The 21,582-nt window shown below is 37.8% G+C and overlaps 1 protein-coding gene across 1 annotated transcript in view; it reads left to right on the top strand.

Moving 5' to 3' along the window:
- Nucleotides 1-20,898, top strand: part of itpr2 (inositol 1,4,5-trisphosphate receptor, type 2) — a 108,714-nt gene extending 87,816 nt beyond the window's left edge. The window contains exons 46-57 of the mRNA XM_073853660.1: nt 275-385; nt 472-664; nt 756-881; nt 1,076-1,251; nt 1,917-2,081; nt 2,374-2,557; nt 3,840-3,914; nt 6,100-6,224; nt 6,574-6,739; nt 7,271-7,431; nt 16,906-17,067; nt 20,178-20,898. Coding sequence (XP_073709761.1) covers nt 275-385; nt 472-664; nt 756-881; nt 1,076-1,251; nt 1,917-2,081; nt 2,374-2,557; nt 3,840-3,914; nt 6,100-6,224; nt 6,574-6,739; nt 7,271-7,431; nt 16,906-17,067; nt 20,178-20,261 — 1,728 coding nt within the window. The 3' untranslated portion in view covers nt 20,262-20,898. The remainder of the gene's footprint in view (nt 1-274; nt 386-471; nt 665-755; nt 882-1,075; nt 1,252-1,916; nt 2,082-2,373; nt 2,558-3,839; nt 3,915-6,099; nt 6,225-6,573; nt 6,740-7,270; nt 7,432-16,905; nt 17,068-20,177) is intronic.
- Nucleotides 20,899-21,582: the final 684 nt, after the last annotated feature.

Genomic DNA, 21,582 nt, shown 5'->3' with positions numbered 1-21,582 from the left:
GGTGTCATCTTCTCACTAGTGCTTTATTGCCCACATCGCCCTGCATATCCATGCATTCGGATAAACACCAGAGCTTCTTTGCATGGGCTGCCCTAAAATGTTTTGATTTTGAGATAATAAGATTGATTAATCTGCCCGCCTATGGTTTGACTCATCCAGGGGGTTGCGTTGATATTATTACACTGCTCAATCGCTAATGTGTCACTAATGTACTAATATTGAGCTGCTGTCACAGATATATGAGAAATTAGCTACTGCATGCTTATGTTTTTAGTTGGCACGCCACAGGAAAATCCTCCAGCAGAGTTTGAAACCTGGCCCTGACCTCGATGACGACGGAGAGGATGCACTTCGAAACTACGCCAACCACACTGCACAGATAGAGGTACGACATGAGATCTCTCACCCCGGTACAGGCTGTACTGTGGTTCTAATATGAGAATAATATGAGAAATTTTGCTCGTGTTTCAGATCGTGCGTCACGACCGCACGATGGAGCAGATAGTCTTTCCAGTGCCCAACATTTGCGAATACCTAACAGAAGAATCAAAGGTGCGCGTGTTCACCACAACAGAGCGAGATGATCAGGGCAGCAAGGTCAATGACTTCTTTCTGCAGTTCGATGACCTCTACAATGAGATGAGGTGGCAGAAGAAAATACGAAGTGAGTTGTTTTGCAAAAAATAAAAACTGTCACAACCGTGAGTCAAGTTCATATGGAGTTATAATGCTGGTGTATTGTTGTGTTTTCGCAGGTAATCCACCACTTTTCTGGGTGTCCAAACATATATCTTTATGGGGCAGTATCTCATTTAACTTGGCTGTGTTGGTCAATTTGGCTGTGGCTCTTTTCTACCCATTTGGAGATGATGGAGATGAAGGTATCACATCTCAGTAATTGTTTCTTATGTCTAACCACACCCCCTAATTTAGTAAAAGTGACTAGCAAGTATGCTAGCCCATACTAGAAATGTGATCTCTGCATCCAATCTCATTTCAAGTGGACCCTTAAAAAAGGAGGCCATATATGTTTCACAGTATTAATTTCTCTGTATTTTGTATCTTATCTTATCAGGTACGTTGCCTCCCCTCCTTTCCGTCTTGGTTTGGGTGGCCGTGGCGGTGAGCACCTTCATGTTGTTCGTCTTGCCCCGGCCCGGCGGCATCTTGGCGTTTCTGGTCACCATCATCTTCCGCTCTATATATACGTTGGGTTTAGCACCCACGCTGCTGCTGCTGGGGGCTGTCAATGTAAGAGACATTCATTATCATCCGTTCATGCTTCATTTAGCTTGTCAGCTGACTGTAGCCATTAATTAAGTAAACATCGAAGTGTACTTTCAATGTAACCAAAGTCGTATTAGAAAGGACTGTAAATATATTTCAGTGCTGCTGGTGATGAATTGCTTGATATGTGGCTACTTTATGATAGAAATATCTGTTGTACGATCAGATTCGAAATTAGAGCGATGTCATGCCTCTGACTGAAGCGTCAGTGTTAAAACTGTGGATTGTACCCTCTGTTGTGTCAATCTGTGCGTCTGTTCCCGCTGGCATCATTATGGCACTGAATGATGAACCAGACAAGACATGTGCTGAAACAGATTCTGAGAGTCTGTTTATTTCTTCGTGTTTGGGCATCAAGTGCTGACCCCACTACCAAAGTTGTACAAAAATCAATCAAAGCAATAATAAAAGTGCTATTCATGGTGACAATTCTGGAAATGTTACAGTCCTAGATTGCATGTAGACATTGCCTTGTTATTTACCAAGCATTTTATTGCAATGCATGTACTCATGTCCTTCCAGGCTATACTAGTACCAGTAAGTGTGTGAATGCTGTTAAAACTGTTCTTTAATTCAAAATATCAAGATGTTTCTTGTTCTAATGGTAAAGTTGCATTGTCTTATCACAGCTGCTGAATAAAATTGTATTCCTGGTGAGTTTTGTGGGGAACCAGGGCACGTTCACACGAGGGTACAAGGCGGTCATAATGGACATCTTCTTCCTTCTCCATGTCGGTTATATCATTGTGTGCATGCTGGGTCTGTTTGTACACGAGTTCTTCTACAGCATTCTGGTAAGAGTCTTGCATTACATCAATAGGCACCAGGGATGCATAACGATTAATCGCGATTAATTTATAGAAGAATAAAAGTTTTTGTTTACATCATATATGTGTGTAAACTGTGTATAATTCCTGACATGCCAAATAAAATCATAGTTGGCCTAGGAGAACAGCTATTTACCACAGTAATTAGTGGATTTTAGCATAGCAAGATTAACCAATCAGCATCCACAATTGAATTGCATGTAATAATATTCACGTTCCTTAAATGCCATAATCTTGTCTCACTGTTTTCAATGTCTAGCTGTTTGATTTGGTGCGCAGAGAAGAAACGCTCTTAAACGTGATGAGGAGCGTGACGAAGAACGGGCGCTCCATCTTCCTCACAGCTGTTCTGGCCATCATCCTGGTCTACCTCTTTTCCATCGTGGGTTTCCTCTTCTTTAAAGATGACTTTCTGATGGAGGTGGACCATCATCCTGCTTTAAGTAAGCCTGAAGTGTTTTTGATGTCCTAGTCACACTTTCTGTTCATCTGCATGTTATGTTTAAGCAGAAGAATGTGTGGTTTTGGTCTTGCGTGTCATTTTTCCATAATGTTCTGAATGAGTTCATTATTATTATGTGCCAATGGGGAGTCTGGCTTGCCTTAAGTATTATAGGTGTAAATATTTCAATTAGAATATTCAAAGGATGTAGACCTTCACGGCATATACATTGTGTTTTTGTGCACATGTGGATGCGCTATTGTTGCATTGAACATATGACATATCTGCCTGCCTGGGACTACAAATGAAAATTAGCCTGTATGGCTAAATTTGGTATATTTTCATGCTCTATTTGTTGCATGGCTATGAATGTGCATTGTCCCATTTCTTAAATAAATAAACTCAAACTCAAAAGAGTTCATATGCAAAACCACTAAGTGCATCTGGCATGATTTCTTGTTCATTTGCATTTTTATCAGACTCTTAATGGATTCTGCTTAAAGGTATTTCTGAATGGCTTAAGGATGGGATTAAGAGGATTTGACGTGAAAGTATTTCATGAATGTATTGTACCTGTTAAGAGCAATCGATTAAATCATTATCTAATTTTTGACAAAGGTGACGTTTAGCGGCTTTTGCATCTGATCTCTTCATATATTTATGTCTGCGTTTGTGTGTTTATATGAACACGCATGGCTGTGTAGTTGTGTTGAGATAGGAGAAGAGGACCTGCTGGCACATGGCACCTGTTGCATAACCCAGCAGTGGCCACACTCCCTTATGTAAGCACTTACTTAGTGCACTATAGCCCTTTACAAGCACTGGAAACCAAAGGGCACATTCATAACACACATGCATGCACTGGAATACAATAAACATTGATTTATTGAACTTTTGATTTTAGGTGTTTTTTTATAAATAAGAAATTATGTAAAGAAAAAATAAAGTTCTAAAAGTAAAAAATTCTTATTAACCCGTTCTTATTTGCATGGCTTTCTTTCACGGAAAATAAAAAAAAATTAAAATAAAATCCAGGGCCAGATAAATTGATAGTTTCAGTCACCATTCGATTTTACTGTATGGAAAAATGCATTGAAAGTGAACGTTGACCGAAGTTCTCAGTTCCTAACATTTGTCTTTTATGTTCTGTAGATGAAAGTAAGTCATGAGGGTTGGAAATAACTTTGTTGATCTGATAAGGCAGGAATTTATAGTTTTAACGACAGTTCCTGTAAAGCTGAATTAAAGAGACAATTAAAGTATTTGTCTGATTCATTTTCTAGAGAGACCAAACTTGAGGGAATCCATGAGTTGTGTAGGCGAGTCTTGTATGAACTCCCCCTTCAGCCCTCACCATGGTAAGTTGACATTCCCAAAGGTACAGTAACTGAACAGATAATCAGTATGATCAACTATGCAACACTTATCATTGCATTAGATAACAATAAAATCTCCAACCAAATAACAAAACTACTTTTCAAATATGTGATCCTGGACCACAACCAGTCTTAAGTCACAATAGCCAACAATACATTGTACAGTATGGGTCAAAATTATAGATTTCATTGATGAGGGTATTATATAACGATTACGTTACATGAAGACGTTTTATAAATGTCCTACGGTAAATATATAAAAATCTTACTTTAGTGAATGGATGCAGTGCTAAGGACTTTATTTGGACAACTTAAAAGGTGATTTTCTCAATATTTAGGGTTTTTTGCACCCTCAGATTCCAGATTTTCAAATACAGTTTGTATTTTTTGCACCCTCAGATTTCAGATTTTCAAATACAGTTTGTATCTCGACCATTATTGTCCATACATCAGTGGAAAGCTTATTTATTCAATTTTCAGATGACATATCAATAAAAAAAAAGACCCTTATGACTGGTTTTGTGGTCCAGGTTCACATATAAAAATGTACTAAAAGGAGTTTTTAACTCGTTAACCCCTTAACTGGCGCAGCCCTTTTTGAGTGGGGGTGTGTGAAAAGGTGATTTACACCTTCAAATCAATATATCTCTAGCATTTTTTTGCTCTAGAAGCCTAATTTTGGTCTTGTTTTAAAGAAGATACTTAAAAAAAAAGTGTCTGGAGGTAAAAATACAGATTTTTTTATAGCAGTTTACATTTATTTGTAATAAATAAAAAATTCAATATAGTATTATTTTTAATACATAAAATTATTAAAAAACTGAGGTTTGTGTTGGTTTGCTGTGAGGTTTGCTGCATACTCTTAACACAAATGAATAAATTACAGTTACTGCATTATTATTACTGTTAAAAGGTTTTGATATTGAGGTAAACTTAGGTGTCCTGCTCACATGACAGCGCCAGTTAAAATTGTAAACTGGTATTTCTAAATTAAGACATATTGTTGAGGTATTAAACTCAATTAAACATGAATTACAAGTGTACCTGTGTGAACTTGAAAGAGAGCTCACTTTATACACCCATTTATTATAACCTTGGGACCAATTGGTTTAAAAGTTATTGCAAGCATGGCTATAAAATTAAATTTCGTTCTGAGAAAATATCTAGTAGTAATTTTGCAAATGCCTTGGTACTTGGTTTGATGTTTTATATTTTTCATGTAAATCATTTAAAACATTTTACAATTCTTATAGGAGAATTGTGATGTCTGTAGTTTGATGTTAAGCTATAGAGGTCATAGACTTTATTTAACTATTATTACTATTTAACTGTGTGCTATAAGTATCTCATTGACAAAAATAAGATACATTTTTATATTTCCTGTACAATTCCCATTTTACCATACTGTGCAAAAGTCTTAGGCCACCATGCTACCATTAGATTGGTTGTTTTTGCAATGTTATAGTAATCATATATAATTATTTTTCAGTCTCTTTATTAAAATACAACCAGCAAATACAGGAAATGTGTATGTAGTATTAAAAACAGTATAAGTATAAGCTGAAGGGTCAAGTATTTAGGGTAATTTCTCATTCTAATCGAATGACTTCAGGACTTCAGGTCTCCTCAAAAAGCTCAAGATGTGTTTCACGAAGAAGACATTTAGTTCTGAAAATGGTTTTGTTTTTAATTTTGTGTACATATTTCCTGTATTTTCTGTTTGTATCTTAAAAAAAAGAGTAAAAAATAAATGTGGATGGACATTAAAACTTTGCTAAACACCCTTCTGAGCAGTTGCCGTCAGTGGTGGCATGTTTCATTTGTGAGAATGGATTTTATGTGTGTTTGTTTTTAAAGGGCTTGTCCTCTTTGTCATCTATAGAGGTTGAAGTGTGTGTGTGTGAGGACATGACTCATGTGTTGCTTTGTTCTGGATTGCCCTGCGAGTCTTTATAAGATCACCTGTGCCTCTGGTTATCAACACGTGCCTCTATCCCCTTACTATTACAGCTATTTATAACAAACAATGACTATTAATATTTAAACCAACATAGTTTGTCTGTACAGTATATGCATGCATGTATGTTTAAATTCAAATTTTTAATTTGGTTGTATATCTATTAAAAGTAGTTCATTAAACATGTTCTTGCATGTGTGTATGTTCCAGTCGAGGAAGATGATGGTGTAGAGCGTGTGTGCGACACTTTGCTGATGTGCATCATCACGGTTCTCAACCACGGGCTGAGGAACGGAGGAGGAATCGCAGATGTTCTGCGCAAGCTTTCCAAAGAAGTGAGCATCAACACACTCATACATGAGATACACCCATAAATCCTTTCCAGCATCGCTAATGCTGTCAGCAAATTCATGTTTAAAGCAGTGGAATCTGCAGGCATCTGTACTTCATACAGGACCTCTGCATTCGTTTTACTCGCTGTGTGCGTCTGTCTATATGCTTTGAAGCGTTGCTGAATCAGTCACGCTAGCTTCAAAGGCTTCTGTCGGTTTGAGTCTATTTTGGGGATGACTGAAAACTGCAGAACAATAATTTGATGATAAACTGTAATAAGTTTAGGACTTTTATAACCTTATGCTATATACATACGTACTGTATATAAAACCTTTTATTGTCGCTCCTCAGGAGCCCATGTTTCCAGCTCGTGTCGTGTTCGACCTCTTGTTCTTCTTCATCGTCATCATCATTGTGTTGAACCTCATTTTTGGTGTGATCATCGACACTTTTGCTGACTTGAGGAGTGAGAAACAAAGGAAGGAAGAGATTTTAAAGACCACCTGCTTCATTTGTGGTATGTCTTCGCTGTCCATTTCATGCGAAAATCTTCATGGTCATGGCATTACAAACATGAGCACATTAACATCCATACACCCATGTTTGCATATCAAAGCAATGCAGCAGCCTAGCTAGCCCATCTCAATGGACCATAGTCATACAGTAAATAGAAAATGTAAGTCATGTAAAGCTAAACCAATCCTAAACATAAAATGCAACAAAATATGCAATGCCATTTTTAATGAGAAATGATTTTAACATCTGCACACCACCAGAAGAACATCTTAGAAAGTTTTGGATCCAGCCCACTGGTTTACTCAAAACAGATGTCATGATCTGTTAAACCGACTGCCTTTGAATTTGTATAAAATGTCTGACAGCAGTTCATTTGATGGATTGAACTGTGATCTTGGTGACATTTATGCTACTAAAGAGGAAATAAAGTTTATGAAAAAGGAGACTTTAAAAGTAGCTATGAATGAAACAAGCGATCCTGATAGACAAAATGATCCCTTTGTTCACATTTTTCTTATCTTTTGGGTTTCAGGCCTTGAAAGAGACAAGTTTGATAACAAGACCGTATCCTTCGAGGAACACATCAAGTCGGAGCACAACATGTGGCACTATTTATACTTTCTGGTCTTGTTGAAGGTGAAAGACCCCACGGAGTACACCGGCCCCGAAAGCTACGTGGCCAAGATGATAAAGGTTAGTTCATCCGTTGCCACATTTTGTACTATTGTATGCCTTTATACCGAGGGGTAAACTTCCGATTTCTCTGATGAAGCCAATACGGAAGTGACTTAAACTGCAATTCATCGACTGGCTGCTAGTCAATTCCCAACTTTACAGTAAAATGTTGTTTACAGCCTGGCACAAAAAGAGTTTTTGGTCAAATATAGCTAATTTTGCCCTTCATGACAACTGTGAGGGGGGTGATTTTTAACTCATCCGTTTAAATTATTAAATTAGGTGTGGTTTCAGCAACCATTTTCGGTTATCAGCGAGTGATGGGTGTTTACGCTCGGCCAAGATGGCGACGGGAGGCACCACTTACTATTTGCTTCAAAAAAGTGCTTCACAAACCTATGGGTGACGTCTCGGACACTACGTTCATATTTTTTACAGTCTATGATTTATACTCACTTCCATTGTAAATTATTGTTTGTTGTCACAGTTACTCTCATGTACCCAGAGCTTTGAATGTTCGGGTGTTCTCACTAGACTTTTCATTCCATTGACTTCCATTCATAAGCATGCAAACGCAAGCTTGTACGAAGATATAAACTAAAGGTCTGGTGAACTTTGACCTGCGAATTCGTATCACGTGAAGATATGTGACCAGTAAAAAAATGGTACATCACAGCGTGAACTTTACGTACGTAACGTACGAAAAATATTTGCATGCTCAAAGTCTAGTGTATATATATATATATTATAGCACATAATTACACGGCTCGTTAGATTGCTTGATTCTGATTGGCCAGTTGCAACATTTGCAGGTTTTTGATTTTCAAATAACAACTGCTCAAAATGAATAACAGGCGGTAACCTGGATGCTGCAAATTGTTTTTACACAAAAATTGAATTACTGTGATTTAATATTACACAAACATTTAAAGGAAAACACCACAGTTTTCAATATTTTACTATGTTCTTACCTCAACTTAGATAAATTAATACATACCTATCTTTTTTCAATGCATGCATTTTTAATCTTTGTACAGCGCTTCATTAATGTGTTAGCATTTGGCCTGGCCCCGTTCATTCCTATGGCTCCAAACTAAAGTTTTATTTTGTGCCACCATACTTACTCGTGTAACTACTCATGTAACAGTCTTTAAATCGGGAAAACATGGAAGTGTTTGGTGGCTTCTAAATTCTTACACATTCACGAGGCGTTGTATAAAGATTAAAAGTGCCACATTGAAAAAAGGTAGGTATGTATTAATTCATCTAAGTTAAGGAAAGAACATAGAAAAATATTGAAAAACGGTGGTGTTTTCCTTTAATATAAATATACTTTATATAACATATAGGCCTATGACATTTTATTTACAAAAGATTAAACCTAACAGAGTGTTTGTGACATTTGAATGTCTTGTCTTATCAGTAAAATCCAAAATAAACGGAAGGTCTGCATTTGCTAAAAATGAGCAAATAAAAAATATTTTAAATCAATATTTAATGTTCCTTACTTATGAGGTAAATAACCGTGTAATAACCAGGATAATCGCAAAATAAGCCCCTCAGTACTGATCGCACTGTCAGGGATTATTTCTTCGATAACAACCGGCTGTCTATACATTATCCCTTACATATCAGACATGTTTGAGCAATATACTGCAAGCAGAAAATATACAGTAAAATGACTGCATAAATTGCTGGTTAGTCTAGAAAGCTTACTGGATCTGGAAAGTTTTTTCCACTTAGTGAATGACCGTGAACGAACAAACTGTGGGCCGTCTGTGGGTGTGAGACTACATCTTTGCCAATATGTCTGGCAGAGTCAATGACAATACAAGTTGTGTTTTCACTCAACAAGCTGTAATGTATTTCTAAACTCGTAGATAAAATATTTATGAAAACACTTAATTGAAGCATGATTTACGTATTGGTGAAATATGTTTGCTTGTAAATGGATTCTCATTTGCTTTGTCATTGTTGACATTGCTGGCAGCACAAATCAAGGACTCACGCAGAAAATTTGTGTGTCTGTATCTCTGACTCCAAGCTGACTGTCTACAGCAGGCGCCATTAGAAGACGACGATAAACGACTCTTAAAACAAAACAAAGTCTTTGTAGATTGAAGTTTCTGAAGATTTACCCAATGTGTGTGTATTTGTTTTTTATTTATTTATTTATTGCATTTTCGTTGAACATTACACACAAAAAACATACATCATAACAAATAACATAACATACCGTATTTTTCGGTCTATTAGCCACGGTTTTTTTTTCATAACTTGGCTGGTGCTGTGTCTTATAGTCAGGTGCGTGTACTAGTTAGTCAGTATGAATTAATTTTGACATTTATGAGGCAAGAGCCAACATTACCGTCTACAGCTGTGAGAGTCTGCTATATGCTGCTCCTGTATTTATGTAATTCGATGGATTCTGTAATGACGAGTATGCGAACTTCACCCTAGTTGGCTTGTTCAGTTAATTTAGCCTATTCATCTTTCCAGGTAAGTTCTGTATGCTATGGTTTATCGTTTAAATAACTGATAATATATTACTTTAACGTACAGACATCTATTCAGCTTGCTGTTCTGTCTGCTATTGTTTAGTTGAATAACTTGCCTTTCCAGGTTAAATGTCTGTTCTTCGGCTTGGGTTTTGTGAAATAATTTTCTAAATAAACGCAACGTATAGTCCACTGTGACTTTTATATATGTTATTTCGTCTTAATGAAGCATTTTTGAATGATGCGGCTTAAAGTCCGGAAAGTACGGTATATTTTGGCTTTATGCTAATGAAACTTCCCTAATAGAATAATCAATTTTAGTGAGAAATCAACATCAGGTGCATCTGTTTATTTGGATGCGTATCCACCTTTTTCTTGAACGCGGAAGTAAGTGATGTGACGTAGTTTCCTTCCTGTGCGAGACTTCCGGTTCAATAGCCAGCTGGTAGAAAACAGTGTAATGGGAGCACACATAAAACCTGATTTAAACAGTTAATATTTACTACACCTGCCATGTATGAACCAGTGTGAGGATGAAATTAAGAAGTGGCTTGATATATGAAGATATATTCAATCATTTCGTGTTGTTGATCGAAGGTGACGGGTCTTCAATGTGCAAATACTGTATAAAAGCACAGACACATACCAGTATCTTTACAATGGGAAAGTCAGTCGAGTGTTTGTACATGGAATTTACCAAGACTTCGTGTTTATAACTTTTCAGGGGATGGTTTAAAATGTCACAACTGTCCCTCTGGTGTGAGTTTTTTTTTAAAAGGGCAATTTTTTATGGACTTGTTCATGGCGACACGTCGAGCTTCACGCGGTCCGACACAGTCAGTCAGTATCTTTCTCATTCAACACATTGTAAGTTATTTGAACAAACCTTAATAAACATATTAAACTACTACATGAATTGAGTATTGTTTTCGTTTTATAAAAATATTATTACATCGCTTCTTACGCACTAGGTGGAAGACATGAGCTTATGAAATTATTTTCTTACTTTTTAAAGTATTTGCTTTTTTATTTAAAACATAACAAAAGTACGCGCAAACACATTATGAACTATTATAAACATTAACTAAGCAGATTATGTCGTATATATTCTGTACTGTAAATGCATTTTTGTAATAATATATAATAGCAGAATAAATAAATTAGCATATTTTAATCAACATAATATTCGTTGTTTTTTAAAAATTATCGTATTTATTGTTTACTGGCAGTTTTTATGAAGGGTTTTACTGGATGGATTTGTAAATACAGATCATGAGTGTGTGCATTTGCGCGACATACACATTCAGTTCTTGTGCATGTATTATGGTTAAAACAAATATTTTGTAGAGATTTACTGCATTTGTATTAGCTATTATGGCAACCCCTAACTGCACAAATTATGTCGGTCTTACTGGATTTCATAATAAACATTAAACAGCCAGTCAAAACGGCAGACTTGTGGCCTTCTCAATAGACTGCCATTAGCTTTAGTGGCTCACCGGAAGTCATAAACAAGAAAGCTCAAAGATGGCGCCGCCCACATTTACGTCAAAAAACAGATGGATACAGTATATGATCTTGTATCTCTTTGACCGTGTTTATCTTTTTGTGTGTAAAGTCAGATTCCCATGCATGATAAAACAGACACTGGACTGCAATGACTATCAAACAATGTTGATAACATTTAGCAAAGTTTGAGTGGTCTCTTAATTTTTTATTAATTTGAATGTGGTCTCCCAATGCTTTACTAGTAAGCTACAGTAACACTATATATCATTTTTTCTGCACTATAAAATAATGTTCAGCTCTTGCACGGTAGCAGCAGACGTGAAACAGTAACTGAATATAAAATACTACAGTCCTTGGTGTTGCGTGTTCGTATAGACAACAGGGTCACCTGAAAACACAAATGGACCCCTGCCTAACATTACTGCCCACGCCAAAAGACACTTACAGGAAGATGCGCTTTTCTAGTGAGCACATCACAGGGATTAAAACGCAGGCGTAGGTTCGAGCAGGTACGCCGCAGTATACTGTTATGTATGTGTGTGTGATTATCACTCAGAGACTGCCAGAGAGAGAGAGAGAGAGAGAGAGAGAGAGAGAGAGAGAGAGAGCAGGTACTGCAGCAGTCACAGTGTTATGTAACCCATCTCAAGTGGCCCGCGATTAGCTCAGCCTATTCTCACACGTGCTCTCCTGTCCAACACAGACACACACACACACACCTGCTACACCGTTCATTATCACACAGTGAGTCAGGCATCTCCTTGGCAACACCGTCGTCATGCACAGTCGGCAGTACAAAAAAGCGCCTGTAGACTAGCGATCAATGCGGGTTCAAAGGTCGCAAATTCACCGTGGGATCCGTCTCGCTCCTGCTTTTTCCTCAGCTGGGTGTCTCCGTGCGCGCATGCATGTGTGTATGAGAACAGATGACTGCAGGAATGCGTGCAGCGGCCAGCCATGTTAATCAAACTGATTATTGCAATCATGCTTCTATTTCCAGAACCGGTTTGATGGCGGGGCTCTGAAGCCGCCTTTCCGTTGCAAAACAGTGGCGATGAAAGGCGAGGACACGTGACACTGTGATTATGCTGTCTGTCAGATGGGAAAAGAAGTTTAATAGCACTTTAATGACAACTCAGACACCTTCCCCACGCGAACGCCTGCCGCAGCATGAATCTGCCGTGTGCGAGTGTTTGTGAGGCGTGAGATGTTAGGTAAAGCCATTATTAGCCGCTGTCTCCCAGCGATCAGTCCACACTTGAAGAAAGCTGAAAGTTTGATATTTTGATGTTGAAATACAAGTGTAGGGTCAGTCGATCGTAGGGTGCTTTTAAATGTTGTGGCTTTTGGGATGTGTTTGTGTGAGTGTGTGTGTGTACCTGGTAATCCCCTGGTGTGCAGACCAAATGTTTATGGGTTGAAACAGTAATTTTTTTGACCTTCTGAGGACATTGTTTGGTCCCCATGAGCAAAACCTCCCTTTGGGGTAATCCTCATTTGTAAAAACGCTATAAAAATATACAGTAAACAAAGCAATTACAGGTGGTTATCTGTTAGGGTTAAAGTGTAGTAGGTAATAGGATTTATAACTAGTTCTCTATAAAGTCCATGAAAGGTCCTCATTTAGATAGATGAGTAAATTATGGAGTTTGTCTTAAAAAAAGTTTTGTCTTTTAATAGTTTATGACTGCATCTAGGACGCCAAAGCATTATTAAATAACTCAAGTCTCTGTATTTCAAGTGTCCTGCGGGCCACAAATAATCTTGGTGAAAACAATGAAATATAATAAATTTTTGTGAAATTTTGGACCAATGCTTTTTCTCTCCTTGCACATCCAACCGTGTTTATTCTGAATAAGAGGAATAGGGCTGGACCTTCATTAAATAATGGATTATATTTGAGTTAGTTTTTCATCAAACCCATTTGCATGCCTTAAGGACACTTGGAACGTATGGCACGAGTCGCGTGGAGTTATTTTATACACGTTTGTGTCCTTTTGAAGCTTGAGAAAAGGTAAAAAAGATGTGGAAAAAAACTTTGTTTTGGTTCTGGTGACTGTGGGGGCCATTTTAGTACAGTGAATTCATTGTCATGTTCATGAAACCTATTTGAAATGATTCAAGCTTTGTGACATGATGCATTATCCTGCAGGAAGTAGCCATCAGAGGATGGGTACATGGTGGTCAAAAAGGGATGGACATGGTCAGAAACAATGCTCAGGTAGGCTGTGGCATTTAAACGATGCCCAATTGGCACTAAGGGGCCTAAAGTGTGGCAAGAAAACACCCCCCCCACCATTACACCACCACCACCAGCCTGCACAGTGGTAACAAGGCATGATGGATCCATGTTCTTGTTCTGTTTACGCCAAATTCTGACTCTACCATCTGAATGTCTCAACAGAAATCGAGACTCATCAGACCAGGCAACATTTTTCCAGTCTTCAACTGTCCAATTTTGGTGAGCTTATGCAAATTGTAGCCTCTTCTTGCTATTTGTAGTGAACATGAGTGGTACCCGGTGGGGTCTTCTGCTGTTGTAACCCATTCGACTCAAGGTTGTGCGTGTTGTGGCTTCACAAATGCTTTGCTGCATACCTCGGTTGTAACGAGTGGTTATATCAGTCAAAGTTGCTCTTCTATCAACTTGAATCAGTCGGCCCATTCTCCTCTGACCTCTAGCCTCAAAAAGGCATTTTCGCCCACAGTACTGCCGCATACTGGAAGTTTTTTTCCCTTTTCACACCATTCTTTGTAAACCCTAGAAATGGTTGTGCGTGAAAATCCCAGTAACTGATATCATATTCCACTTCCAGATGCAGTTTAAAATTCCAGTTTCAACTCCGCCTCAAAGGGCTTTAAACGATCCCAACCGAGGCATAAGGGTCTTATTTTGTGAAATGGTCGAAAAAAAGTGCATATTTGATTGTTTCTTTAGGTAAGACCCTTATGCCTTGGTTAGGATCATTTAGAGGCCCTTTAAGCTATGTTGAAACTGCAACTTTAAACTGCATTGAAACTGTAAACTGTTGGGGTCCAATAAAGTCTATTACATTGAGAAAATTCTTCTCGACTGAACTAAGAAAGACATCAACATCTTGGATGACATATGATTTTAGCACAGCTCTATTTTGCACTTCATCCATGATTATATTCATAATATATCATGGCCTCTCATGCATTATTGTTTAAGTCAATTTGTTAACCAATGATTCGTTGAAACTGGCCAAACTTCATAATTTAGTGCTGTCCTAGTTTCACAATAAACGCATTGTCCCCAATCTTTCTGCCATGAAAGTGACTGGAGGACAGTGTTGTTTTCATGTGTGTTTGTTTGTTTGTTTGTTGTATCCTTAGGTTGCAACTTTCGAGGCAAAATCTTGAAAAATGGATCCGTTCATTAGACCCGACCAACACAGTCTGGTCTCTGTTCCTCTGTGCTCGATTCACCAATGCTGTACCACACATCTTGCAAAAAGCCTTTTTATGTTTTTTTTTAAAGATGTCATAATGAACCATTACCTGAAACGAATAATTTTTTAACTGTTTTATTTTTCTCGGAAGCTGAACCTAAGATCCGTCTTTTTCTAAGAAATATTTTTCTTCCTCATTTTTGATGATTACCCAAATGTTTGAGTTGTTCATATGCATGTTTGAAAGCGGTGCATTTATCCGGCTTGATTGTTTTCTTGCAAAGACTCGTTCTCGATTGTACACCAGAGAAAGGAGTCATAAGGTGCACAGGTGAATGTCCTCATGAGTGTGTGTGTGTTTATGGGTTTGTGCGTCGTTGTGACTCTTCATGGTTGTGTAAGAACGGAAGGGAGTGTTTTCCCACCTCTAAACATATCCTGGAACTCTCTGAGCTCCTTGCATTGCTCCTGTCAGGCCGACTGTGAAAAGCACCTTACATAACGGACTGTGATGAGCTGCTACAATGTTACCTCTCCTTATATCACACATACCCCCCGCCCCCTTTCCAGACTGAATAAACTTATATACACACTAATCACATAAACACTCACACAAAATAAATTGCAGACCACAAACAACCGGCTTTTACATGTGCTAGTGTGCAGGCCCACACGCTTGACAATGCATAATGACTCACTGTTATTATCTAAAAACCAGAGAAAACATTTATAAATCTGCCTGTTGGTTCTTTCATAAGAGGACTATTTCATGTTTTTTGTATTTTTATGCGTCTGGGCATTGAATAACATTTTTAGAAACGTTTGAAGGTATTTTATAATTACATCGTGCAATTCAAGGTAATATCACTTTAGCTCATTTATTAGTGAATATCTGTTTTTCCCCATATTGAATTGCAACGCATACACAAAAATATGTTACAACTCATGGTTGAGTACAATATGGACAAACCCAACCGCTGGGTTAATTAAAGGCGGGGGGCATGATCTATGAAAGCCAATGTTGATATTTAAAATCACCTAAACAAACATGCCCCTACCCCAATAGAGACAGAGCGCAGCGCGTCATAACCTGAAAACCACGCCCACCGGGGGGAAAACAATCCAACCGTCTCCATTGACTTTGTATTGAGAGAGGCCGCCTCCTTGTCATTTTTGGCTTATAACAAAAAACAGAATAATGCCTTAAAGCTGCTGTGTGACAATATGTACAGCTAACAAGCCAAAGAACCCAGAAATAAGTTTTTATAAGCTGTCGAGCTCAAAAAATGAGCGTTTACAGACAGAAAAGTGGAAACAGGCAACTTTTCATAGTAGTCATATTAGTAGAAATGCGTCCACTAGGGGGAAACGTAGTCGGTGATCCACTTTTTTCTCCTCAAAGGCAGGGTTTTACGGCTCGACAGTTTATAAAAATGTATTTCTGGGTTCTTTGGCTTGTTAGCTGTACATATTGTCACACAGCAGCTTTTAGGCATTATTCTGTTTTTGTTATAAGCCAGAAATGACAAGGAGGCGGCCTCTCGCAATACAAAGTCAATGGAGACGGTTGGATTGAGTTCCACCCCGGTGGGTGTGTTTTTCAAATTTGCATAACTGCGCTCTGTCTCTATAGAATCAGGCCTTCATTTGATAGACCCACCCCACACATACGCAACCCAGGCAATGATGTCGGTTATTAGACACGCCCCTTACTACTGATTGTCTACAAGTGTGTTTTGATACTCAGTCCAAGTCCCTTATCCAAAGTGTTTTTCAAAAATCATGCACCCTGCCTTTAACTTAGAAAATGTGTTTATTTGACTCAACCATGGGTCAAAACAATCCAGGATTTTGTGTTAATATCACCCGACAATGGTTCATTTAAAAGCAAGATCGGTTTGAACCAAAAATATATCTTGCACATCTTAAAAAAGATAAAAACTATAAAACTTTCCAAGTCGCATTAGCGTTACTTGGTAAAGCAGTGCATTAGCAGATCAAAGAACATACTTAATGTATACTTTGGATTAAAGCGTCTGCCAAATCCATAAATGTAAATGTCTTTCCTTCAGGAAAAGAATCTAGACTGGTTTCCAAGGATGCGGGCCATGTCTCTGGTGAGTGCCGATGGAGAAGGCGAACAGAACGAGATACGATTGCTGCACGAGAGGTTGGACACCACCGTCACACTTGTGGCTCAGCTGTCTAGCCAGCTGGCTGAGCTTAAAGAACAGGTAACATACGGCACATGCATGCGACACTGAATTAAGAGAAACAAAAAGTCTTGTACCTAATCTGAGAAACAAAGGTCTTTATTCCTTTTGAGGCCTGTAGAGTGTTGACTGTTCGGCACCGCTGTAAAAGTGCGTCTGCACGGGTGGGGCGGCGCCCTGCAGCAGTGTGAATGTTCAGGCTCTGCTCCGCTCTGTGTCAGATCGCTGATATCACCTGCCTGGCCCACATGTGATTCAACACAAACAGTTTAACTTATTCACATGACACAGAGGCAGACTGAAAGAGAAGAGAGCTTTAGGTTTTAATTGGATGACGCTAGAAAAGAAATCGCTGCCCCATGGCTCAGTCTCCTAAAAGTATCTCCAGGTTCGATAGCGTGATCTTAGATTTAAGCATACAGTACAGTAAACATCCAGAAATCTTGCACAGTCACTGAGAACCGGCAGCGATCCAAAGCCATTGAGCCAGAAACACTCGAACCAGGTCACAAGGAACCAAGTTTTCCTTGATCTTTGCGGATTAAAGAGCTTGATGTACTATGAAAACACACTGTAACTTTCAAAACAAAACGTCCACTACAAATCCATGTGAAAACGTATTTTTTTAAGATCATTGCCTGTTTATATGATCAAATCCTTGGCCCGTCCAGTCGCTGTGACATAATAAAGAGAAAGCCAGATGCTAGCATTTCAATTCTGGGTCCTCCTAAAGGGTCTTGCATTACGAAAGGGGGTAAATGTATTTTTGCTAAGGTCACCGGATATCTTTTTCACTTATTTTATTATTATTATTGCATAATTTTACAGCATGAATAGTTCTAAATGTGTCACATTGTGATGTAGGCTTTGCAAAGACTGGCTTTGGACGGATGGGACAGTTAGAAACTAAATTTAGCCTTTCACAAAATCACTGCTAGTTTCATACACCAATGGTCAAAGGTTTGGAAACATTTTCCATCCAGAGTAATAGAAACTATGGAATAACACAAATGTAACTATAGTAATTATGTTGTGATTAAAGCAACCACAATAAATCAAAACCCTGAATTTAAAGTCCCCGTGAACCTAAAGTTGCAATCGACTTTACTTCTGTGTTGTGATATATTTCCAAGTGAAACACTCAAGGAAAGTAAAGGGCGTGGGTTGTGTTTTTTACTGTGACATGATTGGATATAGAAAAGTAGGCATTTCATTTGGAAATATAACTTGCAGCAAACTGACATTTGGAGATGCTACCACCCAAGCCGTCTAGCTGACGCCATCAGAGAATGATTGCCACAAGAGGGCGGAAATAAATTTTCAAATTTTGATTAGAGGTTATAACGACTAAATTTTATACATTATTTTATAAATTATGTTTATAAAAAATTGCAATATTCCATTAAAAAAATAAGAATTTTCCGTTTTGATTTCATGGGGATTTTAAAGAATGTTAAAAGAGTCCTCATTTATTATGAGCTATTTTTGGCTGCTTATTCTTCAATATTCAGTCCGAGTCAGATTTTTTATAAAATTGTAGTTTTCTAATGCATACAACTTCAGATTAAAAGAATTTTAAGATCATGGTGAACATTTCAGTTAAGTGATTCCAAATTTTGACCGGTATATACTACTATTTAAACTATAGTGCATTGCAAGCACAAATGTTTTAATTACATTAAATTTTTAATAGATATAGATAATCATTATTAAAAATGTTTAAGGGTCAATGACATGATGTTAATTATTTTGTGTCCGTATGGTTCAATTTAATGTAAAAGGGTTAAAATTTCAAAATAAATTTGTAGATTACTTGCATACATTCTCTTTTTTAAAGACCAAGTCTGAAATTAAATGAAAATATTTTTTTTAATTAACTAATTTTTTAAATGAAAATATAAATATATTCATAAAGATGTGGAATAAAATATAATCTTCTAGTTTAGTGTAATATGATTATTTTTTACATAATTTGTCAAAGATTATTTAGAAAACAAAGCTGTTTTCAGCATATGTCCGGACAAATATTACAAAAACGCATTAAAATTGACATTTAGAAATAACTAAAAAAATGTATTTTTGTGTGATATTTAAAACATTTTTTTAGGATGGCGCTTACGGTGGATAAAATATTTAATATTTCTCATTCTTTGGCGCAATAGGCTTTATGCCCAGCTGCACTACTTCCTGAACTTCAGCCAGCTCCTTGTTTCCTGTCTGCCATTATTGGACAAACTGATTAATCCAGGTGTGTCTGATTATTGTTGTTGTGATTACTGAGGTCAGGCACACCTGGAATAATCAGTTTGTCCAATAATGGCAGACAGGAAACAAGGAGCTAGCTGAAGTTCAGGAAGTAGTACAGCTGGGCATAAAGCCTATTGGCGGTTACACCATTATGCTGCGATTACACCAGCCGCGGTAGATGTGGCAAGCGCGGGTGACTTACATGTTAAGTCAATGCTAAGGCGCGTTTAGGCATCCTGCGGCACGGTAGGCTCGGCGCCTTCCGCATGAATTGAGCGTTGCCGCGGAAAACTCGCGAGTTGAAAAATATGAACTTCGGGGGATTTATGCGCGAATAAATCGAGTAAACTCGAATGTTCAAGCGTTCAACTACGCGCGAATAGTGCATTTTTGCCACCTCTACCGGGGCTGGTGTAAACGCAGCATTAGACATTTTTAGGTCCATTCACTCTTAACTTTCATAAAAATGGTGCAAATGTAATTTTTTATTGCATAAAATAAATATAAATACACTGTGCATTAAAATCAACCTGATGCATGCTTTTAAAACAAGTTTTGGAATTTCTCATCTTGCCAAACCGTCACTGACCCTCTAATTATTTTTATCATTTTTGTTGCATCTTCTGCCGTCTTGTTTTTTTCCCACTGCACTTTTTGCAATGCATTCTGGGATTGCCTTCTCTATGAATAAATACATGCACTGCCGCTTAAAAATGTGGCATCCTCTGAGGCAGCTTAATTATGCCCCCTACCTTTTGGAAAAACTTGACGTCAGAGCTGCACCCGTCATCCCTAGGAAGTTTACTAGGCTTAAAATAGAGTATGCTTCTGAGAAGTGACTAAAGTGTCTTCTCTGTTGTGTGTTTTTCTGTGCACGTGTACAGATGACAGAGCAAAGGAAGAATAAACAGAGATTGGGCTTCCTGGGACCATCACAGATTAACCATCAGATCCCTCCTGCACACTGAGGACAGACGTCATCACGCACAGATGCTCACATTCACACCATGAACAACACTCATGGTGGTATCACACTTTACATCATGACCTGACAGTTGTCAGGTTACATGAACAGACCTGACTAAAGAGTGTCATCTCAAATAAGTGATATACAGTAGATGTCTCGTGGATATTTACAGTTTACTCCTGTTGGGAATTTTTTTTCTGGAAAATCACAAACACTGTGTTTGTTGCCAGTATTGTTCAGGGCAGAAATGCACAGTCCAATGTTTAACTCAGACTGCCTTTGGAAGGGCTGTCTGGTTTTTAAACTTAAAGTATTAACATTTTAATCATCATGTAAATAACTGGATGATTTCTGTAACTCAATGTGCTGGATTAACCAGAGTGCCTATAGCCCTGTACTTTTTAGATCTACAGCCTTACTGTATTATTACTGTAAAACATAAGACTGGAAAAAATGTAATTTTGTTATTCAATCATGTGACCCGTTAAATATGTGTTCCTCCTTCTACAAAGATCTAAACCATCTCAATTCTAGTCTTAACTGGTAACTGATTTTTACTTTGTTTTTAAGTAAAAAAAAACTGTGTGCCTTAGGAAACTGTACAGAGAATAATAAAGATATATATTTGTTTATCAGAATTGTAAGTTTGACTATGTGAATATGTAAAACGTTCTTATCCAACCTGTATGTTACACAGAAAGCTATGGCGTAAATCACCACTGTTGTCGGCTACAATGCACCTGAGATTGCATTTACACACGTGTCAAGTATTTAAGTTCTAGAGAGTAACCTGATCTTAACCATGTGACAGAGTATTTTTAGACTAACTTCCTTCTTTTATTGATGAAATGATACAGCAGTGAACTCAGCATTACTACTAAAGCAAAGTTTAAGAGGTACAAAATCTACAGCAGCCTTATTACAGATAATACATCCATATATCAAAGACAAATGTCTGCATTATGAAGTTCAAAGTCTAATGAAGGTAAGTGAAGCCAGACACACTTCATCAGTACAATACCTGTTGACAGTTTTACATAGCCTATAGTTTTCCTTCTGTGATTAGGATACAGTTCCCTACCCAGTTACTAGGGAATGCAAAGACCCATGTCTCCAGATCGCTTTACCCTGGCACATGTTAAAATTAGCCTCGGACTGCTTCGTTATAGCTCACAGCTGTCACTAAGCGGGGGAAAGTCCAAAACTTTTGGAATGCTCCATTGGGGAGTAGAGGACCATTTGTTGGATAGCTGCCACTCTTCCCAATAACATTCATTGCTCATCTGTTGGCAAGCCTGGCATTCCAATACAGAACAGAACAA

Source organism: Misgurnus anguillicaudatus, chromosome 15, assembly GCF_027580225.2.
Source record: "Misgurnus anguillicaudatus chromosome 15, ASM2758022v2, whole genome shotgun sequence".
Taxonomy (NCBI): domain Eukaryota; kingdom Metazoa; phylum Chordata; class Actinopteri; order Cypriniformes; family Cobitidae; genus Misgurnus; species Misgurnus anguillicaudatus.
This window is presented reverse-complemented; position numbering and strand designations above follow the sequence as displayed.